The sequence below is a fragment of the Colletotrichum fioriniae genome, assembly GCF_027942845.1.
Source record: "Colletotrichum fioriniae strain IMI 355084 chromosome Unknown scaffold_4, whole genome shotgun sequence".
NCBI lineage: Eukaryota > Fungi > Ascomycota > Sordariomycetes > Glomerellales > Glomerellaceae > Colletotrichum > Colletotrichum fioriniae.
The window spans coordinates 313,082-334,018 of record NW_027076840.1 but is presented as its reverse complement, the minus strand read 5'-3'; the positions used below and the strand labels follow the sequence as shown (position 1 = coordinate 334,018).

Below are 20,937 nucleotides of genomic sequence, written 5' to 3'. Positions count from 1 at the left end.
TGCTAAATAAACAGAGGTACGCCTACACCGCCTAACCACATATCGCCCTGACCCGTATCGCTAACGTAACATTGTCCGTTTATGACTTGCCAGCGGACTTGGCCATGGTGTTGAGAGCGGAACCGTTCTTGAACCACTCAATCTGGGGGGCGTTGAAGGTGTGGGACAGCTTAACCTCGAAGGCCTTGCCATCCTTGGGGTGGACAACCATGGTCAGGGGCTTGCCAACCTCGAGCTCGGTGGCGAGGATGTCGACCTTGTCCTCAGGTCTGATCTTGTCGTAGTCGGCGGGGTCAGAGAAGGTAAGGGGAAGCATACCCTGCTTCTTCAGGTTGGTCTCGTGGATACGGGCGAAGGAGCGGGTAATGATGGCAAGACCACCAAGGTGACGGGGCTCAAGAGCAGCGTGCTCACGGGAAGAACCCTCGCCGTAGTTCCAGTCACCAATGACAACCCACTTGATGCCCTTGGCCTTGTAGTCACGGGCAACGGCGGGGACAGCGTCCCATTCGCCGGTGGTGAAGTTCTGGATCTTGTTGGCCTCGCCGTTGGCCTCGTTGATGGCGCCAATCAACATGTTGTTGGAGATGTTGTCCAAGTGGCCACGGTACTTCAACCAGGGACCGGCCATGGAGATGTGGTCAGTGGTGGTCTTGCCCTTGCACTTGATCAGGATGGGGATGTCGTTGACATCCTTGCCATCCCAAGCCTGGAAGGAGGACAGGATCTGAAGACGGTCGGAGGAGGGAGAAACCTGGACATTGACGGTGCTGCGGTCGGCGGGAGGGGCCTGGTAGGTGTTCTGGCCGGGGTCGTATCCGCGGCTGGGGAGAGAGTCTCCGGAGGGAGGCTTGAGCATGAACTCGTTGCCGTCCTTGTCCTTGAGCTTATCGGTAAGGGGGTTGAAGTGGAGGCTGCCGGCGACGGTCATGGCAACGACCATGTCGGGAGAGGCGACGAAGGAGTGGGTGGCGGGGTTACCGTCGTTACGTCCGGTAAAGTTACGGTTGTAGGAAGAGATGATGGAGTTGGGGGTGCCCTTCTTGACATCCTGGCGATCCCACTGACCAATGCAGGGACCGCAGGCGTTGGCAAGGACAATACCGCCGTACTCCTCGAAGGTCTGAAGCTGACCATCGCGCTCAATGGTGGCGCGAATCTGCTCGGAACCGGGGGTGATGGTGAAGATGGCCTTGGACTTGATACCGTGGTCGAGAGCGTCGCGAGCGATGGCAGCACCGCGGGTCATGTCCTCGTACGAAGAGTTGGTGCAAGATCCGATCAAACCAACCTTGAGCTCCTCGGGCCAGTTGTTGGCCTTGACAGCCTCGCTGAACTTGGAAATGGGGGTGGCCAGATCGGGGGTGAAGGGACCGTTGATGTGGGGCTCGAGCTCAGACAGGTTGATCTCGATGAGCTGGTCGTACTCGGCACCCTCATCCTCGCGGAGCTCCTTGGCGTAGGTCTTTGCGAAGTCACCAATGTCCTTACGCTTGGTGGCGGTGAGGTACTTGTGCATGGACTCGTTGAACGGGAAGAGGGAGGTGGTGGCACCAATCTCAGCACCCATGTTGCAGATGGTTCCCATACCGGTGGCAGAGAGGGTGTCGACACCAGGGCCGTGGTACTCAACAATAGCACCAGTACCACCCTTGACGGTCAAGATACCGGCAACCTTGAGAATGATATCCTTGGGAGTGACCCAGGGGTTCAGAGCACCAGTGAGCTTGACACCGATAACCTTGGGGGCCTTCAGCTCCCAGGGGAGGTTGGCCATGACATCGACGGCGTCAGCACCACCGACACCGATAGCGCACATACCAAGACCACCAGCGTTGGGAGTGTGAGAGTCAGTTCCAATAAGAAGACCACCGGGGAAAGCGTAGTTCTCGAGGACAATCTGGTGGATGATACCAGAGCCGGGCTTCCAGAAACCGATGTTGTACTTGGCGCAAGCAGAGGCAAGGAAGTCGTAGACCTCCTTGTTGATGCCGACGGCACGGGCAAGATCCTTAGAGCCACCAATCTGAGCCTCGATCAAGTGATCGCAGTGGACAGTGGTAGGGTTGGCGACGGAGGGCATGCCAGCAGACATGAACTGCAGAATAGCCATCTGGGCAGTGGCATCCTGGCAAGCAACGCGATCGGGGCGGAGCTTCAGGTATGAGACACCACGCTCGATCTCTTGTCCGTGAGGGTCGTCCAAGTGGGAGTAGAGAATCTTTTCAGCGTAAGCCAGGGGGCGGTTGAGACGCTGGCGAACGATGGACAGGTTCTCAGACATCTTCTTATAGTTGATGAAGTTGCCCTCCTCGTGGATGTTCTGCTTGACCTGTTTTCGGCGAGTCAGCACCCTTGTCATGTCGAGCAAACACGTACGCGATGCCAAAGAAGCACCCGGCCATGCTGTCCAGACAGAAGATACCGTAGACCACGGTCTTCTGGCGTTAGAGGGGGGGAAATTATCGTACCTTGCGGTCAAGAGGAGAGTCGGAGACGGTAGCCATGCTGCGCAGTCCCAGACGGGCACTGGCGGCAGTACGGCTCCGGGCAATGGAGCCCAGGAGCTGTCGTGAAGCCAACATGGTTGGTGTTGACACTGAGAACAGCAATGAAACTGATCAATTGAGCTTGAGTGGAGAGTTGTCCGAGCTGTGATGAAGCTCGTAACAGATATCTCAAGTGCCCTTGCCTGTTCAAGGGACTTTGTTTGTGAGGATGGAGGAGAGGAAAAGAATATTAAGAGGAAGAAAACAAGAAGGTGGAGAGAATTTCCGACGAGGAGGTCAAGTAGTAGAAGAAAGGCGGCAAAGCAAGCCAGGCCTAGGTCTTTCCGGATGGGGGTGGCAGTAAAAAAAATCCTCGCACCTTCTTTCCGGATCACACTCACCTTTTGCCCTCTTTCACCTCGCTCTGGGCTCTTTCCGCGGCAGCTTTTGGGGGGTGGCCACGGTGCGTGCTCGGCTCAAATTGGGCGCAGGCCGTCTGGTTGCCGCGCTGCTGTGTGGACTGTGGAGAAGGTGCTGAGGAACAGGGTCGGCCAGGGTGGGTCTCCTCGGCTATGACGAAGGCGACGGCGGGCCAACGGACGAATCAGCGAGATTGGATTATTTTTCACTCAGCAGCAAAGAGCAGCAATGGACTGGAGTGGGGCTACTTTTCTTCACTTTCACGGGAACAACGACGACCACAGGAAAGTACCTTCCGAAAGTACCCCCCATTCTGTCCCATTCCCCCTGCTCCGTATCGCGGTGTTCCCTGCTGCTTTGCGGAGACCTTGCACCGCAACTGCTCTTTCCTCAGAGGTAACCCCCCCTGTCCAAAGCCACATGTACCATTTCTCGAGTCTTTTTTTTTCCCCCCTCTGTATCCCCCCCCTCGCTCACGACCTTTGCATTTGTATTGCTGTTTCGGCCGGCCCCTCTCTATCGCGCACAAATTTCATATGGATCTCCATCTCATCATGACACTGCTAGGTACTTGAACAAAGTTCATCCGCTGACTGATCTGCCTCTACAAGCAATTGATCTTGGCCTGGAGAACGATCGAAACGAAGGCAATGGCCAAATACAGGCATCTGCAACGAGACCAATGAGGCGAGGCATGACAAGAACAATACCAAGTACCGCGGTCGGATACGGCGTACGGCAACGGCAAATGGCGAATAAGAAGACGCCTAGCGACAGGAGTTGAGGTGCAAAAACGTCACTGATAAACATTCCTACGACATCTGTTTGCGCTGATGCCGTCACCCAGAGCTCGTGGGTACAACTCGTTACCCCAATTCTTGGTCTCTCTGGAATGTGGTCACAGTCCCATTCATCCGTCTTGACCTGGGTCTTTCGCCGTGAGAACGGGAGCATCATGCACAATTCAACTGACAGCAAGTGTCCACCTCTACCTTGGTCCGACCGCCCGCCCGTCCGCTCATCCACCATCACACACGAAGACGGCCGATCAAGAAGCAGGAGAGAACAGACTGGACTTTGTCCGTCTCATGTCAGGTTCCGCCCGGAGACGAGGCTAATCCACATAAAGACGGATGTGCTCCCTCCAGACCCCGGGGCTACCGCTGCAGCAGCACTGGGCCACACTGGCTGCCAGTCTGCGACGCCCCGGCTGCATCGCTTCTCACAGGCTCACGTTGCCTCCACATGTGAAGATTTGTACCTGGAGTCAGGTTCCCTACCACCCATACTTGAGGTACCGACGGATACTCGATACTTGCTGCCTTACCCGACAACGCCGGCCACCACCCGCCTGTCCGGCCTTTTCTTCTTCCTGTGCCACGGTATGGATATCCGGACTTTGAGCGACCACGACAAGGCTCTCCGTTTCTTCCCCGCGCGGCTGGACGACGTCCATCGCACAAGACCAGGACATGCCCATAGAAGCCAGGACAGCTCCATGCGGAGAAATCTGAGGTCTTGAGGGCGTACGGAGTACTGTACTTTTCCGTCGCAAGGGCCTCGTCTCAGACTTTTGCAATGCAGTCCGCATCTCGTCCAGGGCTGTAGAAGCCAGAGTCATGTCCCGAAAACTCTGGCCGCTGAAAGGTACCTGATACTGTTGTACACGGCTGTCATTGGGTGATTTGAGAGTGCTACCTCACTGTTGACCTGGAGCTCCCGTCCAGCTGGCTCGGTTCCTGTCAGTTCAGCAGCGGGCAGCGGCGCGCAGGATGGCTACAGCCTACAGGCTAAAGGTACTTCCTTACTAAGGCCTAAGGTACTTGTGGCTTTCGAGCCAAAGACGACGACATCAGGTTCAGCCTCGCATCTTCGAGACTGTTTCACCGGCCCCGCGACACGAGTTCGATCCAAAAGAATTATGCTACCGGCATAGGAGAGGGGAAGTCCCGCACGGGAGAGGAAAACGGTTCATTTGCGATTCCAATCCGGGCATCACGAGTCCAGACTCCACGGAACAGCTGTAGCCTGTGGCATGCGGCAACTCCTGTTCAGGCGTCCTCATGTCGCCATTATCATGTACCTGTCTCCCTCGCACTAACGAGTGGTACCTCGGGTGTTTGGGGTCTGCGCTGATTGCGGCATCCAATCATCAGGGGCAATTACAATATCACCAAAATTTTCTGGTCTGGAGACGTTGTTTTGGCGCAATTTTTATTTCACTCAAGCCTGCAAAACCGGGGGCCGGCGGCCGGGGGTGTCTCCTCCTTTGGTGGGGGGCCCTTCTCCCGGTGGAGAATCTGGGAGGCTGGGACCGTGGGACCGTGGGACGAGCCTCCATTGCTTTCCCCCTCTGTGGATATACGGATTCAAGCCCCCTGTTCATTCTGGTGCTTCCGTCCGCCGTAGTGGAGCTCAAACTGCCTCGGAAAGCCTTCGGTCGCAAGCTGACCAGCTCGCAGTTCCGGATTCGCCCTCGGTCGTCGCAGGAGATATGATAGGCGATACCCCCCAACACCCGAGTACACGCCCGAGCTTGTCGCTTAACATCCTCACGATGCTGATTGCTCTGCGATACTACAAAAAGCGGCCCCCCGCCCTTTTCCATCGATCGCGGCTTCCTGAGGTTCCCAGAGAGGCTACGGCCATCTTCCGCAAGGACCGGCGCAGCGGCGCTTTGCTACCCTTTGCGGCTTTGCCTCGGCCATCCCGTGTAATCAGCCGTTATTACACTATTCGTGGTTGGCCAGAAGAGGATATCGCTGAATGATGCTATCGTGGCATTTCTTGCCACGGCGACAACCACTGACGACAGGAAACTGACCGGTCCAAGCATTTTTACGACTTTCCTCACCAAGCAAGCGCTCTATTAGGTTTCACGGTCTGCGGCGTTTGATCGAGACTCTTGATAGCCATCTCTAGCTATTCTGCTTCCTACCTGCGTCTGGCGTATGCAAGCCTAGAAACACCGTGCATCAACCCTGCGCACTGCTTCTTTCACTGTTTTACGCAAAGCTTTTGGTTACGTTATCTGGGCATTCCGACCATTCTACAGCCAGGCGGCGCCAGCTGCTGCAATCTACTAGAATCACGTGAGCAAGGCGTGACAGTACGTATTGACAGAAGTGGTCTGTAAGGTAGGTATGCAATCCAATCACGCCCGGCCTCGAATTCGTCTTGCCGCTAGGTTGACAGGACCCCTAAAAAAGGATCGAATTCGACAATCAGTCAACTGACCATCTGAGGGGAACACACCGCATGAGAGTGACTATGCAACTCCCGACAACACGAGTGCATGTGATGAGATGCGGTGAGCCTTCATTTGCATTTCAAACATATTGTTCCGCCAGCATCTCTATATGTTAAACTAAGCGCAAGGGATGAACCAGCAGATATGAGAGTGAGAGTTTGACGGCTGTGTTAGACATGACGTCAGCGTAAAGGTGTCAGCAGGGGACCAGACACGGCCCGAGTCTGCAATAACATCTGAATGAAGGTCGCAACGGCCTGCCTGGAGATGCAGCATGAAGGACTCCCTTGGCACTTCCAGGCGGACGACATGTAGAACACTTCGAGAAATCATGGGTATGTGGTATATCGGGGTATCACGCGGCCCCACGATGGGGAGCGGGCAGATCAAGCGACGGGTTGGAGTAAGTGCCGGATTGGCTCGCGCCAACCAGCCCACCCCAGGATGAGGCACTGTGGACTTTTGTGCATATCGAGGGTCACACTCTCAGTCTGACGACCTGTCCCACGCTCCAAAGAGGAGGATCCGAGGATGGAATAGGTAGCAGGTGGTCCACGGGGAACGGTCAGAGGCCCTAGGACGCCTCAGCACTCGGCACTGGCTCGTGTACGGCGCTACCAGGCGGCAACCTCGCTGATGCAGTGATGGAATATCGTGGGATGGGGTGGTTGTCTCAGCCCATGGATGTTTCGATGGGCAGTGGGTGTTGTGGAAAAACCACACGTGTTGGAGTGCTGCAGCTCGATTGGCTGCGGATTGGAGGTTGAAGCTTTCAGCCTTGTGGACTGGCCATCGTGCTCCGTGGATTAGTGCTGGAGATCTGGATGGAGAATGGAGATGGGGGGTGGACTCGGGATGATAATCATCCAGTGAGAGTTTCACCTCTAGTCGGCCATGGACCTTGATGGTCTTGTTTGCGGTGTTTCCAGCGACTTGCGTGCATGTAAGTTGTAACGCACACAAAAGGGAAGGCGGGGAATCATGTTCCTTGTTGCATCGTCGTGTGAGGCAGTCGTGGCAGTGAAAGGCATGAGATGCCAACACCAAGACACGTTGTGGTCGTCGGAAGGAGCGGACAAGTACATTAAAAGTCATGCTCCTCCCGGGTTCAGAAAGGAAAGGAGCACCTGTTGATGGCTGCTGCTGCTTCCTTCTCACCACTGCCACCATCACTGACTTGCCTTCCTTTTCCCCTGCCCAGCCGTCAGTCAGCAGGGACATGCAACCATTGGACGCCACCGGACATCATCACTTTCTCACTTGCAAAAGCCGACCATCAACTCTAACGCAAGCACGGCAAGCCAGGCGGTTGGCGTGCGGGAGGATCACCCCTCAAGTTCAACCGGTGTTATTTATTTAGGGTCACCTACAGTACCAGCCGCGATTCCCTACGTCCAGTCGGGTGCCTACGTGCCTACGAAGCAAGGTTGACCAGCTGGGTTGTTCCCAAGAGCTGTAACTGTGACGTGGACCCTTGCGCCCTCCCTCTCTTCTCTCAGTCTCCGAAGGTGTCATCGTATATTATACCTTGGGTACGAAGTACGGATGCTCTCGCTCTTATGCTCACACATATTTGTACCTGACCGCTCACGTCTGGCAGCATTCCCAAAGGTGGTGTTCCAGCAACACTCCAGCTGCCCGGTCCCCTGCTTACCGCCTCGCCCCAGCCCCGGAGCCCTGAAAAAAGTCCAGGTCACGGCCACGGCCAAGCCAAGCAAACCAAGTCAGACAGACCCTGTCCGTTGATCCAGACAGTCGCTCGCGCTTCCATTTTATTTTTCTACGGGGACAGCCAAAGCTCGGCCAAGGGAAAATCATGACTTAATAACCTTGAATTGGCCCCCGTCTGCTTTCTCACTCCCACTCTTAGTCTCTCCGAAACCCCCCCGTTACGACGGTCTCTTCTCTTTTTCAAACAATATCATCACCCCTTCAACCGGCTGCCGTGCCTGCGTGCGTCAGAACCATAGAAACATCGAACCAGGTACCGCGCGCCTCTTCAGCTCCTCCCCAGCAATGCGGTCTTTACCCGCAATAGTGGGCGCCGCCCTGCCTCTGCAGCTCGCCCTGCTCCAGCAGTTGTTCCTGCATGGCGTCATTGCAACACCTGTCGCCAGCGGGCAGCAGCAAATCGTCATTGGTTCAGAGGTCGCAGAAACAGTCGCACAGGGAGGATCTCGACGTCTAAGTGGAAAGTTTCTACACATTACTGGTACGTTTGGATGCTACCCGACGACACCCACGGGCGCCGCGATCAGCAAGGCATAGCTGCAGTCGCGAACGCTCAGGCAAGGCACATGAGGCGAACCGCTCTCTGCTTGGTGCTTGACGTGGGACGACACCAAAAGCTAATGACTGTTGTGCATTCGTAGACTTTCACCCCGATCAGTTCTACAAAACCCACTCCTCTACCGAAGAAGGCGTCGCCTGCCATTCAGGCGATGGACCCGCCGGCTACTATGGCGCAGAAACCTCCGACTGCGATACGCCATCTTCCCTCGTAAACGCGACCTTTGACTGGATCGCCGCGAATATTGTAGACGACATCGATTTCGTCATCTGGACCGGCGACTCTGCGCGCCACGACAGCGACGAGAGCATTCCTCGTAGCCCGGGCCAGGTGCTCGGCACAAATCGATGGATCGCCGACAAGTTTGCGGAAACGTTTGGTGACCCGAAAGACTCCTCGAAAATGGCCGTACCTGTCATTCCGACTTTTGGAAACAACGACATCCTACCGCATAATATCCTCCTGCCAGGGCCCAATAAGTGGTTGGGATACTATGCCGAGATCTGGAAGCGCTTTATCCCCGAGGAGCAACGCCACTCTTTCGAATTTGGCGGCTGGTTTTATACCGAGGTCATTCCCAAGAAGCTCGCCGTATTCAGTCTCAACACGTTGTACTTTTTCGACCGAAATGCCGGTGTCGACGATTGCCAGCAGCCGTCCGAGCCAGGTTTTAAGCAAATGGAATGGCTTCGCGTGCAGCTGGAGTTCCTTCGCGAACGCGGCATGAAGGCCATCCTCATGGGCCACGTGCCCCCGGCCCGGACCGACAGCAAGAAGAATTGGGATGAAACCTGCTGGCAAAAGTACAACCTTTGGATGCAGCAGTATCGGGATGTTGTTGTTGGTTCGCTTTACGGTCACATGAACATTGATCATTTCATTGTACACGACACCAAAGAAATCGACATCAACATCCTGGGTGGTTTCGCGGTGGACGATGACGTCGGGCGCGAAGCTTTTGAGGATGAACTCGAAATTCAGTCGGCACAGGACTACCTCACAGAATTGCGAGAAGGCTGGGCCAAATTGCCAGCCGTCAACGTGAAGGCTCTTGAGGAGGAAGACCATGTGGATTCGGATGCAAAGGGCAAGAAGGACAAGAAGAAGAAAAAGAAGAGGCCAGGAAAGGACTTGGGTGGCAAGTACGCAGAGCGATACCACCTCTCCCTCGTCGGCCCCAGTATCGTCCCCAACTACTTCCCCACACTCCGTGTCGTGGAGTACAACATTTCCGGCCTCGAGGATGCTGCAGTTTGGACCGACTCGTTCACCAACTCGGTACCCGCTCTATCACTCCCATCGGACGACGACCCCGTTCACGAAGAACTAAAGCGCGAGATCGACGCCGCCAAGAAGAAGAAGAAGGGTAATAAGGGCAAAAAGGGAAAGAAGCCGACAAAACCCAAGGATCCCAACTTGGTCATCCCTCAGCCGCCACCTGCAGGCACCGGCCCTGGCCCGGCCTACGCACCTCAACCCCTGACCTTCCTTGGATACACCCAGTATTTTGCGAACCTGACCTACCTCAACAACGACATGACGCACGAGAGCAAGGACGCATCTGGGAACAAGTGGCGTGACGGCATCCACAAGGACAAGGATCCCAAGTCCAAGAAGCCCAAGCCTCGCCCCTTTGCGTTCGAGGTTGAATACAGCACCTTTACCGACAAGATCTACAAGCTATCGGACTTGACCGTTCGCAGTTACGTCAAGCTGGCGAACCGCATCGCCAAGGAGAATGCTAAGAAGGGTAAAGGAAAGGCCCTTGCGGAGGACTTTGAAGAAGACGATGACGAAGACGTAGAAGAAGAAGAGGAGTCATTAAACGAGAAGAAGGAGCTGGTTGAAGATGAAGCATACGATGACGACGCAGACGACGATGAAGATGATGACGAAGATGAAGACGTAGAAGCAGACAAGAAGAAAGGAAAGAAAGGCAAGAAGGGTAAGAAGGGTGGAAAGAAGAAGAAGAAGAAGCACAACAAGGTGTGGTTGCATTTCCTGAAGCACGCGTTCATCAAGACGGTGCCCCAGAAGAAGTTGAAGAAGTTTTAGAGGGTGTGAGAAAAAGAGAGAGAGAGAGAGAGAGACACGAAGCACGCGAGCTAGAAAGCGTGCGAGAGGTACTAGTCATTGGTTCTTGTCGTTGCAAGCTTGCATCATAAGCATTTGCTAGACTTTTTTGGAACTCGTCATATGGGCTAGCACTTTGTATTTGAAAGAAACAGAGGCGTTTTTATGGGAGGCGCATGGGCAAAGGGTAGCGAAATTTGTATGAATTTTATTTTTTTCTTCAGCTGTAGGAAGTTTCGAGGTGCTCGTAGATTCGCTTTTTTCGTGTTCCCTTTTAAAGCATCTTGTAACCCAAATTATTGCAGGTTCTCCAGGTTAGGGGGTTTCTGAACGGTTTTTGTCATACACATTATCCCGGTTTACGATTGCTGTTGAGTTTATGTCGTCAAGTCAATGCAAAGAATGAAGATTGAAGTAGGGGACAATCATGTATTTTAAATCATAACTTTTTTGGGTCTAGCCGTGTACATCCCTAGAATCAAAGCATCAGGCTAGATGTACATAACGTATATATACACGCACACGCAAACGCAGAATCAAGACCACACTTTTTCAGTCGCTATCGCTCGTCTGCGCGGCGGGTGAATCAGAGAACCCATTCCACTCCTCCTCAGACTCCTCCCCATCATCACCACCATCACCACCATTCGCACCACCGGCGCCCTCCTCCTCATCCTCGTCCTCGATATCGAGCGCGCCCGAGATGTCCCACCGGTCTCCCTTGGCGGCGCGCCCGACGTACTTTACGAACCGCAGCGTGCCGCTGTCGCGGAGCACGAGCGTGAGCTTGTTCCACGCGGCGGCCTGGAAGAAGAGGATGTTGTCGTCGTCGCCCGACGACTTGTAAATCGCCGCGTCCTCGTCCTCCTCGCCGTCGTCGCCCGCCATGTAGACTTCGTGTCCGCCGACCTCTGTCTCTTCTTCTTTTTCTTCTCGGGTGGATGCGGGCTCGGGCTCGGCTTTGGCTTTGCCTTTACCCTTGTTGCGCTTCTTTGATGATTTACCATTGGGCTTTGCTTCTTCTTGCTCTTCTTCAGGCTTCTCCTCCTCTCCCTCCTCCTCCTCGTCACCCCAACCCTTGGATGGGGTGATACCGAGGTTGAGCTCGAGACGAGGCTTCCCGTCGTGGCCCGTCGCGAGGGTATAATCCTGCCCGCGGCGGAACCGGCGCGCGAGAAACTCGTGGCTCTCGACGACGGTGCCCGTGGCGACCTGTAGCCACTCACGGAACTGCCGCGAGGGGAGCAGGTGGTCGAGCAGCTCCGTAAGCGGGTTCTCCTCCTGCGCGCTGCGCAGCTCGTCGGCGCCTGCGGGCTGTTGGTAGAGGAAGCGGTGCTTGTGCGGGGGACGGGCGACGCGCCATGCCGACGTCTTTTCGATGGCGTCGCTGTCGTTGTCCGGGAGGGTGTTCTTTGAACTCTCTTGGGATTCAATATACTCCTTGAGCCTGGCGGAGAATTTCTTCGAGAGGATGTTGGGGAGCGTGATGCTCGAGTTCTCTTCAAAGTGCTCCGAGATTTGCTCCAGGGTATCCGGGGTAAGGTACGTCGGCGCAATGTACTTTAGCAAAAACTCGAGCCCGGCCTCGTCGAACCCTTCGAGGCTGGCCTTGGGCTTGTCCACTTTGACGGACCGCGCCTGCGGGGTGTCGTGCTGGTCCGGGTTGCCCTGGAGCTGCATGAGCCCCGAATTCTTGACCTGCTTCTCCTCTGCGCCCTCGACGTAGCCGTCCTCGCCGATCTGGGGGATGTGGAACCAGCCCGAGATGGCCATGCGGACGCGTCCGCCCTCGGCCTCGAGCTGCGCTTTGGTCTCGGCGTGGTAGACCTCCTCGACGTCGTGGAAGGACTCGCCGGGCTGCACAGCGAAGAAGGAGAGCTGGTTCCACGCGGGCGGAATGACCTTGGAGTGGTCCGGTGCCGGCGTCTTTGCAATCTCGCCGTCTTTACCCTCCTGCTCGAGCACGGGGAACAGGCGCAAAGCGCCGCCCCACTCGGGCTTCCACGGGGTGTCCGGGTCGGTGAGGTAGAGGATGTAGCTGACCTTGCGGCTGCCGATTACGTCGTCGTGGCAGAGGAGGTAGCAGCCGGGGGTGTAGACGTTGATGGCCATGTCGGTCTTGCGGCCGCTCAAGGGTCCGCAGCCGGTGATGTGGGAGACGTAGTCGCGAAAGGTCTCGGAGTAGATTGCGTCACGGAGAGACAGCAGGCTCGGGAGCTTGGCGAGGGCGTCATCGTCGAGGCCGTCGAGGTTGGCGAGGTCGCCCGACTGGTGGATCTTGTAAATGTCGGTTTCCTTGGGGGTGAAGGAGACGTTTTCGCGAATCTCGTCGCGGACGGAGCGCAGGAGGGCGTCGTCGACGAGGCCGTCGATGACGGAGTGCTTGTAGGGGCTCGATTCGGCGTACTGCTTCGTGTAGGCGTCGTGGACCTTCTTGTCAAAGAGACCCTTGCGGAATCTCGACTTTGCGACGTCGGCCGAGAGAGCTGCGCGTGGAGCGAAGAAAGTTCGGTGTTAGTGACGACATCGGGGCATGGAAAAAAGTTGAGGTTGTTGTAGGGGTGGCTAACTCGTCTTGGTCTTCTTCTTGGACGTTCTCTTGTCATCAATTCGTGAACTAGCCTTGCGCTTCATCTTGAGTGATTGGGTGAGGGATAGGGACAATCTTCTGTAAGAATTGAAGAGGAGAAAGTCGTTGGCAGCCTCCCAGAATTTCAATATTTTGTGACGACCCCAGCGCTGGGCTGTCTGTCGCTGATCGGAACCGAACGTGGGCTGAGGTCCCACATAAAGTTTTTCTCCTAGCAGCTGTTTTCGCGCCAAATCGTCCCATGGGCTTAGCACCGTCCCACCGTTGGCCCCTGCAAAGCTTGCAAAAGCGCCTCTCCACGAGTGTACGCTCAGCAGATGGCGGGGGCACTTTAACGGTCGGGGGAGAGCTCCTTGGTACACCGCTGTCCAGTGCCGGCGTGGCCAATGATTAGAACTAGCAAAGGGCTGGCTCTCGGTCCAAACATTGGATTCTCCAGAACCTCATCCGCATGACGGTGCAAGCGCCGGTTGCTTCGCTCTCCTGCCCAGTCATTAAGTACCGCCAGGCTGGCGAGGAGATAGCCAATGCCGGTGTCTAGATACACCAGACATGCACGATTCGCTCCTGGCGCTTGAAATTTGCATGAGATGCGTCTTGTATCAGAGGTAATGCATTAAAGGGTGGGTGGGAGTGAAATAAGCGGCAGTCCCCTCAACTCAACTTCTCCCAATTCCCTCTCAATCTATTGGCAGATCTGGCACCATTCTTTTGGTCAAAGAAAAACAAAATCAAGAATTGGAGACAGAAGTGTGCAACGGTGCTTGGCATCGGAGGCTCCCAACCAAAAAACGCGGTCGGGAATTGGCACGGCGGGCGGGCAAGCTTCGGGCGAGTCGGGCCCAACCGCCGAACCCCGCGCCCCACACCTCCCATCCTCGCGCTGCCCCTCTACTGTGTATCCTCCTCTTCCCCCGCCTACCAGCACCGCACTGAGGTTGTTCCTTCGCCCGCACTGCAAAACGTCATGCATCCATGGGAACACTCAGTAGATCATTTGGCTTTCTGCAAATTGCGGGCTTCCCAAAGCCGCTTCACTTCTCAATTGGGCAGTTTCCTAATCATCTGAACCCAGTCTTTTACGTCCATTACGCCCTGCCCCGCAACTGCTATCGTAATCTCGCATCTTTAATACTCGGCCCTCGTTCCTCATCACGATAGCTTCAATTTCTACTCGCTTTCTTCAATTGTCTTGTGATAGTTCTCTTACAGAAATTGCATTTATCTTGTATATCTTCAGCCAGAAACACATTCAATATGGCGTCTCAGATAGATATCGCTGCCGTGAGAAGCAAGTTCCCTGCCCTGGGCCAAGACCAGGTCTTCTTCGATAACGCGGGCGGAAGCCAGACGCTGGGCACAGTCATTGAGTCGTATGTCACCTGTAATCCTCAGATAGTCTGAAAATCTCGCTCACATAACGCCTCAGCATCCGCGACTATCTCACACAAAACAATGTTCAGCTAGGCGCGTCTTACAAAGTCGGCCAGAAGGCGACGGCCTCCTACAGCGAAGGCTACCAGGCCGGCGCAAAGTATATCAACGCATCTGCCGACGAGATAGGTAAATGAAAACTGCCCAACGATTACTCTTGACGGGAACTCTTACAAAAAAGGGTCACAGTCTTTGGCGCCTCGACAACCCAGCTCTTCCGCAACCTATCCCACACCTTCACCTTTGACAAGGGCGACGAAATCGTCGTATCAGCAGTCGATCACGAAGCCAACATCGCCTCTTGGGTCGACCTCGCCGCCCGCCAAGGACTCGAGCTGAAGTGGTGGAAGCCCACAGACGCATCCTCAACAACGAACCCAAAGCTGACGACGGAGAACCTGAAGCCCTTGCTCTCGGACAAGACCCGCCTGGTAACCCTCACGCACGCGAGCAACATCCTAGGCACGATCCACGACGTCGCCTCCGTAGCCTCCCTTGTCCACGACTCCACACCAAAGGGTCTGGTCTGCGTCGACGGCGTGGCCTACGCCCCGCACCGGCCCATCGACGTCAAAGCCCTCGGCGTCGACTTTTACGCCTTTTCGTGGTACAAGGTCTACGGCCCGCACACGGCCATGCTATACGCCAGCCGCGCCGTGCAGGACGCACATATGCGCTCCCTCGGCCACTTCTTCAACCCGAGCGAGTCCCTCGAGGGGAAGCTCGGGCTCGCGGGAGGCAGCTACGAGCTGGTCTCGGCCGTCCCGCGGGTGCTGGAGTACCTGGGCACGCCCGACTCCCAGGGCTGGAAGGGCAAGGTCGAGCAGGAGGGGCAGCTCCAGGCCATTCTGCTCGAGTATCTCAACGGCCGGGGCGACGTGACCGTTTACGGCGAGACTGATGCCGGCACCGACCGGCGCGTTCCGACAATCAGCTTCAGAGTGCAGGGGTGGGGCACCAAGGAGCTTGTCAATGCCGTAGAGAACGAGTCCGAGTTTGCCTTCCGATGGGGCCACTTCTATTCGTACCGGCTGATCAAGGAGATTCTGCAACTCGACCCCGCCGATGGCATTATTCGGGTTAGCATGGTGCATTATAACAGCCGTAAGTCAAGTGCACAACTTTCCAACCTGTGAGTAAAACTAATCAGCCGTAGTTGATGAAATCAAGGGGTTCATTGCGGCCTTGGATAAGGCACTGCAACAAAAGACCAAATAATAGTGTATAATGTTGTAGGATTAGGATTAGAAAGACCTGTAACTCCGGCATACCACCGGAAAGTTGCTGTCCGTCTGATATCTATATACGCTGAACATAAATCATGGCTCCCATAGCTTTTTATAGAGGACAAAAAAAAAAAACCCCCCCAAAAAAAAGGAAAAAGTCGTAAAAACGTAGGCGTGAGAGGGAAAAGCCGGAGGTTTGGTGTAGTGGAGACTCCGATTCCGATCTCAGCTCAGAGCTTGCCGGTCTTCTTCTCGACGGCTTGTCTGAGGACCTTAATGACCTCTGCGGGGTCCTGGGCACCAAAGACAGCGCTGCCTGCAACGATAACATTGGCGCCCGCGTCGGCAGCCTGGCCGACGGTGGACCCGGTCAGGCCGCCGTCGACCTCGATGTTGAGCTCCGGGTACCGCTCGCGGAGGGCCTGGACCTTGGGTAGCTCAGAGGCCATGAATTTCTGTCCGCCGAAACCGGGCTCGACTGTCATGATCAGGACCATCTGCGGTTGTGGAGAGAACCCCTGTCAGCCTAATGCGCCTTCGCGGAGACCCCATCTTGTGGTGTGTGTAACAGCTGCTCGTAAGAAGAAGAAGGAAAAAGGGCAATAACTCACGTCTGGTCTCTCGAGTGGGTCTTCACTCTCGAGGAGCTCCCACACAACGTCGACCGAGGTTGCGGGCTTCAGAGCCACGCCGGCTAATATGCCCTGCTCGTGAATGTAGCGGATCAGGGCGCGGGGGTTCGTCTTCTCGTCGGATTGGACCTCTGGGTTGTCGGAGTCGGAGGAAAATGCGGCCTCGTAGTGGAAGCAGTACAGGTCTGCGCCGGCCTCCTTCATGCCCTTGACCCATTTCTTGGGCTAAATCGACGGATGCGTTAGTAGGCGTATTGTAACATGCCAGATTGCCGCAAATGGACTTTTGGCAACACCAAAAACATAAGCCCAGGGTGAAGGGAAAGCAATTACCTCGGAAACCATCATATGACAGTCAAATGTGCCCTTTCCCCATGTCTCGATGGGCTTCTCAACATGACCTCTGATCTTGGCGACAACACCGGGTCCCCATGAAATGTTGGGCACAAAGTGGCCGTCCCTAAGAAAACCATGTAAATTAGCCACGGCTCGGCTCGGACATGAGGACAATTCTTTTGCGACCGGCTTTCCAAAAAAGCGGTCGCAAGTTGCTTGCGTGCTGATTTTTTTCTGGCGGGGTATGGTCTCCGTACATAATATCGACGTGAAGCCAGTCAGCGCCTTGCTCTATGGTCTTGGAGCACGCATGGCCAAAGTGGCCAAAATCGGCCGCGAGAATCGACGGAGCTATGATTGCTTTGGGTGCCATTGTGCAAGTAGGCAACGAGTACAGTCAGATAGAGAGAGAAAGCTGTGTTTCGTTTGTGTTCGTGTGTGTCTCCTTTGTGGTGGTTTGAGAAGGGAAAAAAAAGAGAGGTGTGCGTGGGCGGCGGATGTGAGAGCGGGTGTGTCTAGTTTTGTTCGTGGGCACTGAACGGCTCTTCGGCGTTTGGAAAAGGGTTGGAGGGTACACGATCGGACATGCGACCGGAAGCTGTGGTAAGCTATGGACCCTGAACCACGAGAGCTCTTTCGGGTGGAGTTTCTGTTGGGATCTTCCCACATTCTGGGATATTCTGGGATCTAGAATCACTAATAACTGAGGGGTCGCAGTCGCGCCACCCCACGCCAAACGTCAACCCCGCCGGGCACGTACCGCCCGTATGATAAGCTCCGGAGTACATAACGCACCCCTTATTTTAGGTACCTCCCTACCTAAGCATAGCTCCACCCTTCCCATTGGGCTGGCTAGCTGGAAAATTCAAGAGACGGGGGGCCGAATTGACCCCTGACGTTGCCAGTACTAAGGTAAGTATGTCAAGATGGCCGGCGGGCCTCGCCGTCTCGGGTGATTATCCGCCGCCGCGGATTTGCGGTCACCTGTATCCGCACATCGTACGCCTCCCCGGTACCAAAAGAAGCATCCCACGATGCTCATCAGTGGTGTTGTGCCTTGGCTCCGCGTCATAGTGCCAGTATCCTGCTCGACTGATCATCGCCGTATGGCGTGTTCCATCCACAGACTCGGGATATCCGTGGGCATACATCGCGATTTTGGTTGAGAGCGTTGACCAACGAAAAAACAATGGAATATGCGAGAACGACCTACTCCTGGTCCACTCTAAACTGCCTGGGTAATGCTGTCCCCCGTTTATACATACACAGAGCCTAGGCCAATAGCCCTACTGTTTGTTCTTGCTCCGGAAACAAATTTAGTTGTCAAAGCTGTACTTCAACCAGCCACCCAATGCCTTCAAACTCTCCCAACGGACATTCTCGTCCGACTCTCCCATTAGCTCCATAACTCTGGTCTTGAGACCAAGCTTCTCCAGCTTATATCTCATCTCAGGCACCTCCTTAACCAAGGCCCCAACATCGTTGCATGCAATAGCCAGGACTGCCTTGTCGTTCTCCCACGGCTTCTTCATAATCTCGGCGAGCTGGCGCGCAATAGCTCCGTTCTCGTGCTCCAAAATCTTGCGCGCATTCTCAGCCCAGAAGACCTGGCTTCTGTGAGGCGGTGACCATCGGAGGTGACCAGACTCGACCTCAGCAACGTATTCGTCAAAGGTCGTCTTTGTCTTGGTGTACTCTTCGAGAAGTTCCTTGAGACTTTGTGCGTCTTCGAGCAGGTCAGGGTCTGTCAGGTGGCGGCCGCTCAGGTTGTCAAGGAGCGCAGGTAGTCGCGCAAGGACCGCAGTAGGGAGGAGTGATTTCTGGTTCTTGCTGAGCAAGTTGTAAAGGGTAGAGACAACCAATCGGGTCGTCTTCTCCTTGGGAGAGAGGCGCAAAAGCTGGGTGTACAGCAAGATAATATCGTACTCGCTAAACATGATCAGTTTGTGAAAGCCATACGGCTAGAGTGCACTTACTCATTAAGCTCGTCACCAATATCTTCGGCTTCGAAGCTCATTTGCCAGATAACCAGTAGCACATGGTACAGCAACTGCAAGCCAACACCGCCGCCGAGTGAACCCTCAAATCCGGCGTTTCTTGTCGGCGCGGTTCCGCTCCATATGCTTGCCGAGGAGCTGCCGTTGCTGCCAATGCCAGCTGCTGTTCTGAGGATATCAATCAGAGGCGCAATCGTCTCGCTTCTTTGATTCCAGAATTGTTGTCTCGCGGCATGTCCGTAGAGAATGGAGGAGTATTCCTGGACCGCGATGTCTTGAAGGCCTGCATCAGAACTCTTCGCGAGGCCAGATAGGTAGGAGAGGAGCACGGGGATGGCGTTTCGGGTCGCCTGCGATTCGTTCAATGAGAGCGACATGAGCTTGGTCAGAGCCGTCGATGTGAGCAAGGGAATAGGGTCCTCGGTATTGTTCGAGTGGGCGAGCAGAGGTAGGAAGTGCTTGTAGGGGTCGGCGTTTTTGAAGATAGCCTTCGAGAGTGACGGTACACCTATTTGGAGAGACGACAGCATTAGCGGGGTTGAGGCATATGAAGGGATCGTTGAGATAAATCAATCTCTAGGAAAACGAGGGCAGAATAAGTAGAATCTGGCCATAGTAATAGATTGGCGAATCAATGGGGGATGGTATGGAACATACTGGGCAAGAGGTCCGCCAAGAGGACGAGGATATACTGGACGACATTGGCCTGCTTGCCTGCGGACTCAAGCACCGAGGGCTTCCCAGATTCGCCAACAAAGAGGGAGCGGTAGCCATCGAGATCTCCTTCTACAATCTCCTTTCGAGCTTCGGGCTTCTTCGCCTTATCAACAGCGCGGATGCGGGCCAGGTGGTCCTCTGTGATAGTGCCTGCTCTAACAGCGCCATCCCAGGGGATTGGCCGCTGGCGGATGTTGTTCTGCAGCGAGGCCAAATAGGTAGGAGGATCGAGAGACATGGCGGCGAGTCGAGGGAAGTAGCGACTCGGGCGGCTTTTTGGATTGGAGATGCACCTGTGTCGCCGAGGGGGGATTTGGAGATGGACGGCGTGGATGGGTTCGGCGGTGCTGAGGGTCGCAGGTCGTTGCGGCGGGAAGCTGTCTGACGAACGTAATGCTCTCAAGCCGCAGCCGCAGGCCCGCAGCCGCGCCCACCCAGTTTTTGGGTCACTTCCTTGCTCAAGTCACAGCGTCAGGCTGACGGCATCTGATTGGCTTGAGGTCCATTTCTACACCAGCCACAAGTGGCAGCTCTCACGGACCCACCAAAGCTCCGCTTAGCCAATGAAGACGGCCCACTCGATCGAGCGTTGTGGCGGTGCGATTTTCTCAATCACCTTCACTTCCATGAATCCATCCTAAAGCTTGGCTCACTGCCTCTAAGCCTTCTAGCCTCTCACACACTTTGTTGCTCCAAATAGCACTACGACCCAGTTGCCCCGGTTCCCAACCACCCGATTTCCTCAAGTGCAGCTATCGTTGATACTCGGCTTACCAGATGAAGCTGAACACTGCTCACCTTTTCTTTTTCCCTCTGCACGAATGACCCTTGTACGAAAGACTGGCCCACGCCAGTATGCAAGGCACATACGGAAAAGAAGTCCCTTGAATCTTAAAAAGGCGTCACTAGCCAGGACTTCATGGCCTACTTGGTGATGACCCCCTCATGGGTGCCGCGGAGTCCCATCCCGCCGGTCGGGCTCACTCGGACTTGATGCCGTCAAAGTTGCGGAACCCACGGACTGACACCTGCCGAGATCTCGTCGTGGTGCCAGAAGCCAGCGCAAGAGCTGTCATGGCGCTGCCAATCTGCCCTATACGAGTCAAAGACCGTTTCTTCTGCCCTAGAACCTCTGTCACGAGAGGTCATGACCACTTCACTAGACCCGAGGTACATGGAGACTAATGTGACAGCGCGGAAATGAGCATGATCTCATTGCAGCAGCTCACGATGGGCTTACGAGCGTCTCTGCCAATGGTTGCAAGGCACCAGATGGCGAGAGTAAGCCCAGATCGGCCTGCTTCTGGCAAACCAGCCAAGGAAGGAAGGAAGGAGCTCGCTAGCTGCGTTACTCGGTTGCGAGTGACAAGCCTGCGAAACGGTACCTGACGGAGCCTGCCCGGCGGGAGAGACGAACGGCAGGGCAAACAATCGCTGCTCCATTGTTGCTGCCATGGCCCATAAGTATTCGTACAGTTGGGTT

At 55.3% G+C, this 20,937-nt stretch overlaps 6 protein-coding genes across 6 annotated transcripts; 2 read left to right on the top strand and 4 right to left on the bottom strand.

Moving 5' to 3' along the window:
• Nucleotides 1-79: 79 nt before the first annotated feature.
• On the bottom strand, nt 80-2,585 carry ACO1 (Aconitate hydratase mitochondrial; the record flags this gene model as incomplete). The annotated part of the gene is made up of 2 exons (XM_053188023.2): nt 80-2,332; nt 2,472-2,585. 2 exons carry the CDS (start codon nt 2,583-2,585, stop codon nt 80-82), a joined length of 2,367 nt encoding a protein of 788 aa, XP_053053985.1.
• Nucleotides 2,586-8,175: 5,590 nt separating this feature from the next.
• PPN1 (Endopolyphosphatase) lies at nt 8,176-10,504 on the top strand (the record flags this gene model as incomplete). The annotated part of the gene is made up of 2 exons (XM_053188022.2): nt 8,176-8,371; nt 8,532-10,504. The coding sequence occupies 2 exons, from the start codon at nt 8,176-8,178 to the stop codon at nt 10,502-10,504; spliced, it is 2,169 nt and encodes a 722-aa protein (XP_053053984.1).
• Nucleotides 10,505-11,074: 570 nt separating this feature from the next.
• NUA3 (putative component of NuA3 histone acetyltransferase complex) lies at nt 11,075-13,156 on the bottom strand (the record flags this gene model as incomplete). Its single annotated transcript, XM_053188021.2, has 2 exons — nt 11,075-13,008; nt 13,093-13,156. 2 exons carry the CDS (start codon nt 13,154-13,156, stop codon nt 11,075-11,077), a joined length of 1,998 nt encoding a protein of 665 aa, XP_053053983.1.
• Nucleotides 13,157-14,369: 1,213 nt separating this feature from the next.
• N0V96_003956 (uncharacterized protein) lies at nt 14,370-15,764 on the top strand (the record flags this gene model as incomplete). Its single annotated transcript, XM_053188020.1, has 4 exons — nt 14,370-14,485; nt 14,542-14,675; nt 14,736-15,650; nt 15,703-15,764. 4 exons carry the CDS (start codon nt 14,370-14,372, stop codon nt 15,762-15,764), a joined length of 1,227 nt encoding a protein of 408 aa, XP_053053982.1.
• A 238-nt stretch (nt 15,765-16,002) lies between these two features.
• Nucleotides 16,003-17,113, bottom strand: RPE1 (RIBULOSE-phosphate 3-epimerase; the record flags this gene model as incomplete). Its single annotated transcript, XM_053188019.1, has 4 exons — nt 16,003-16,269; nt 16,384-16,629; nt 16,738-16,864; nt 16,998-17,113. The coding sequence occupies 4 exons, from the start codon at nt 17,111-17,113 to the stop codon at nt 16,003-16,005; spliced, it is 756 nt and encodes a 251-aa protein (XP_053053981.1).
• Nucleotides 17,114-18,056: 943 nt separating this feature from the next.
• On the bottom strand, nt 18,057-19,692 carry VMA13 (H(+)-transporting V1 sector ATPase subunit H; the record flags this gene model as incomplete). Its single annotated transcript, XM_053188018.1, has 3 exons — nt 18,057-18,669; nt 18,717-19,245; nt 19,395-19,692. The coding sequence occupies 3 exons, from the start codon at nt 19,690-19,692 to the stop codon at nt 18,057-18,059; spliced, it is 1,440 nt and encodes a 479-aa protein (XP_053053980.1).
• Nucleotides 19,693-20,937: the final 1,245 nt, after the last annotated feature.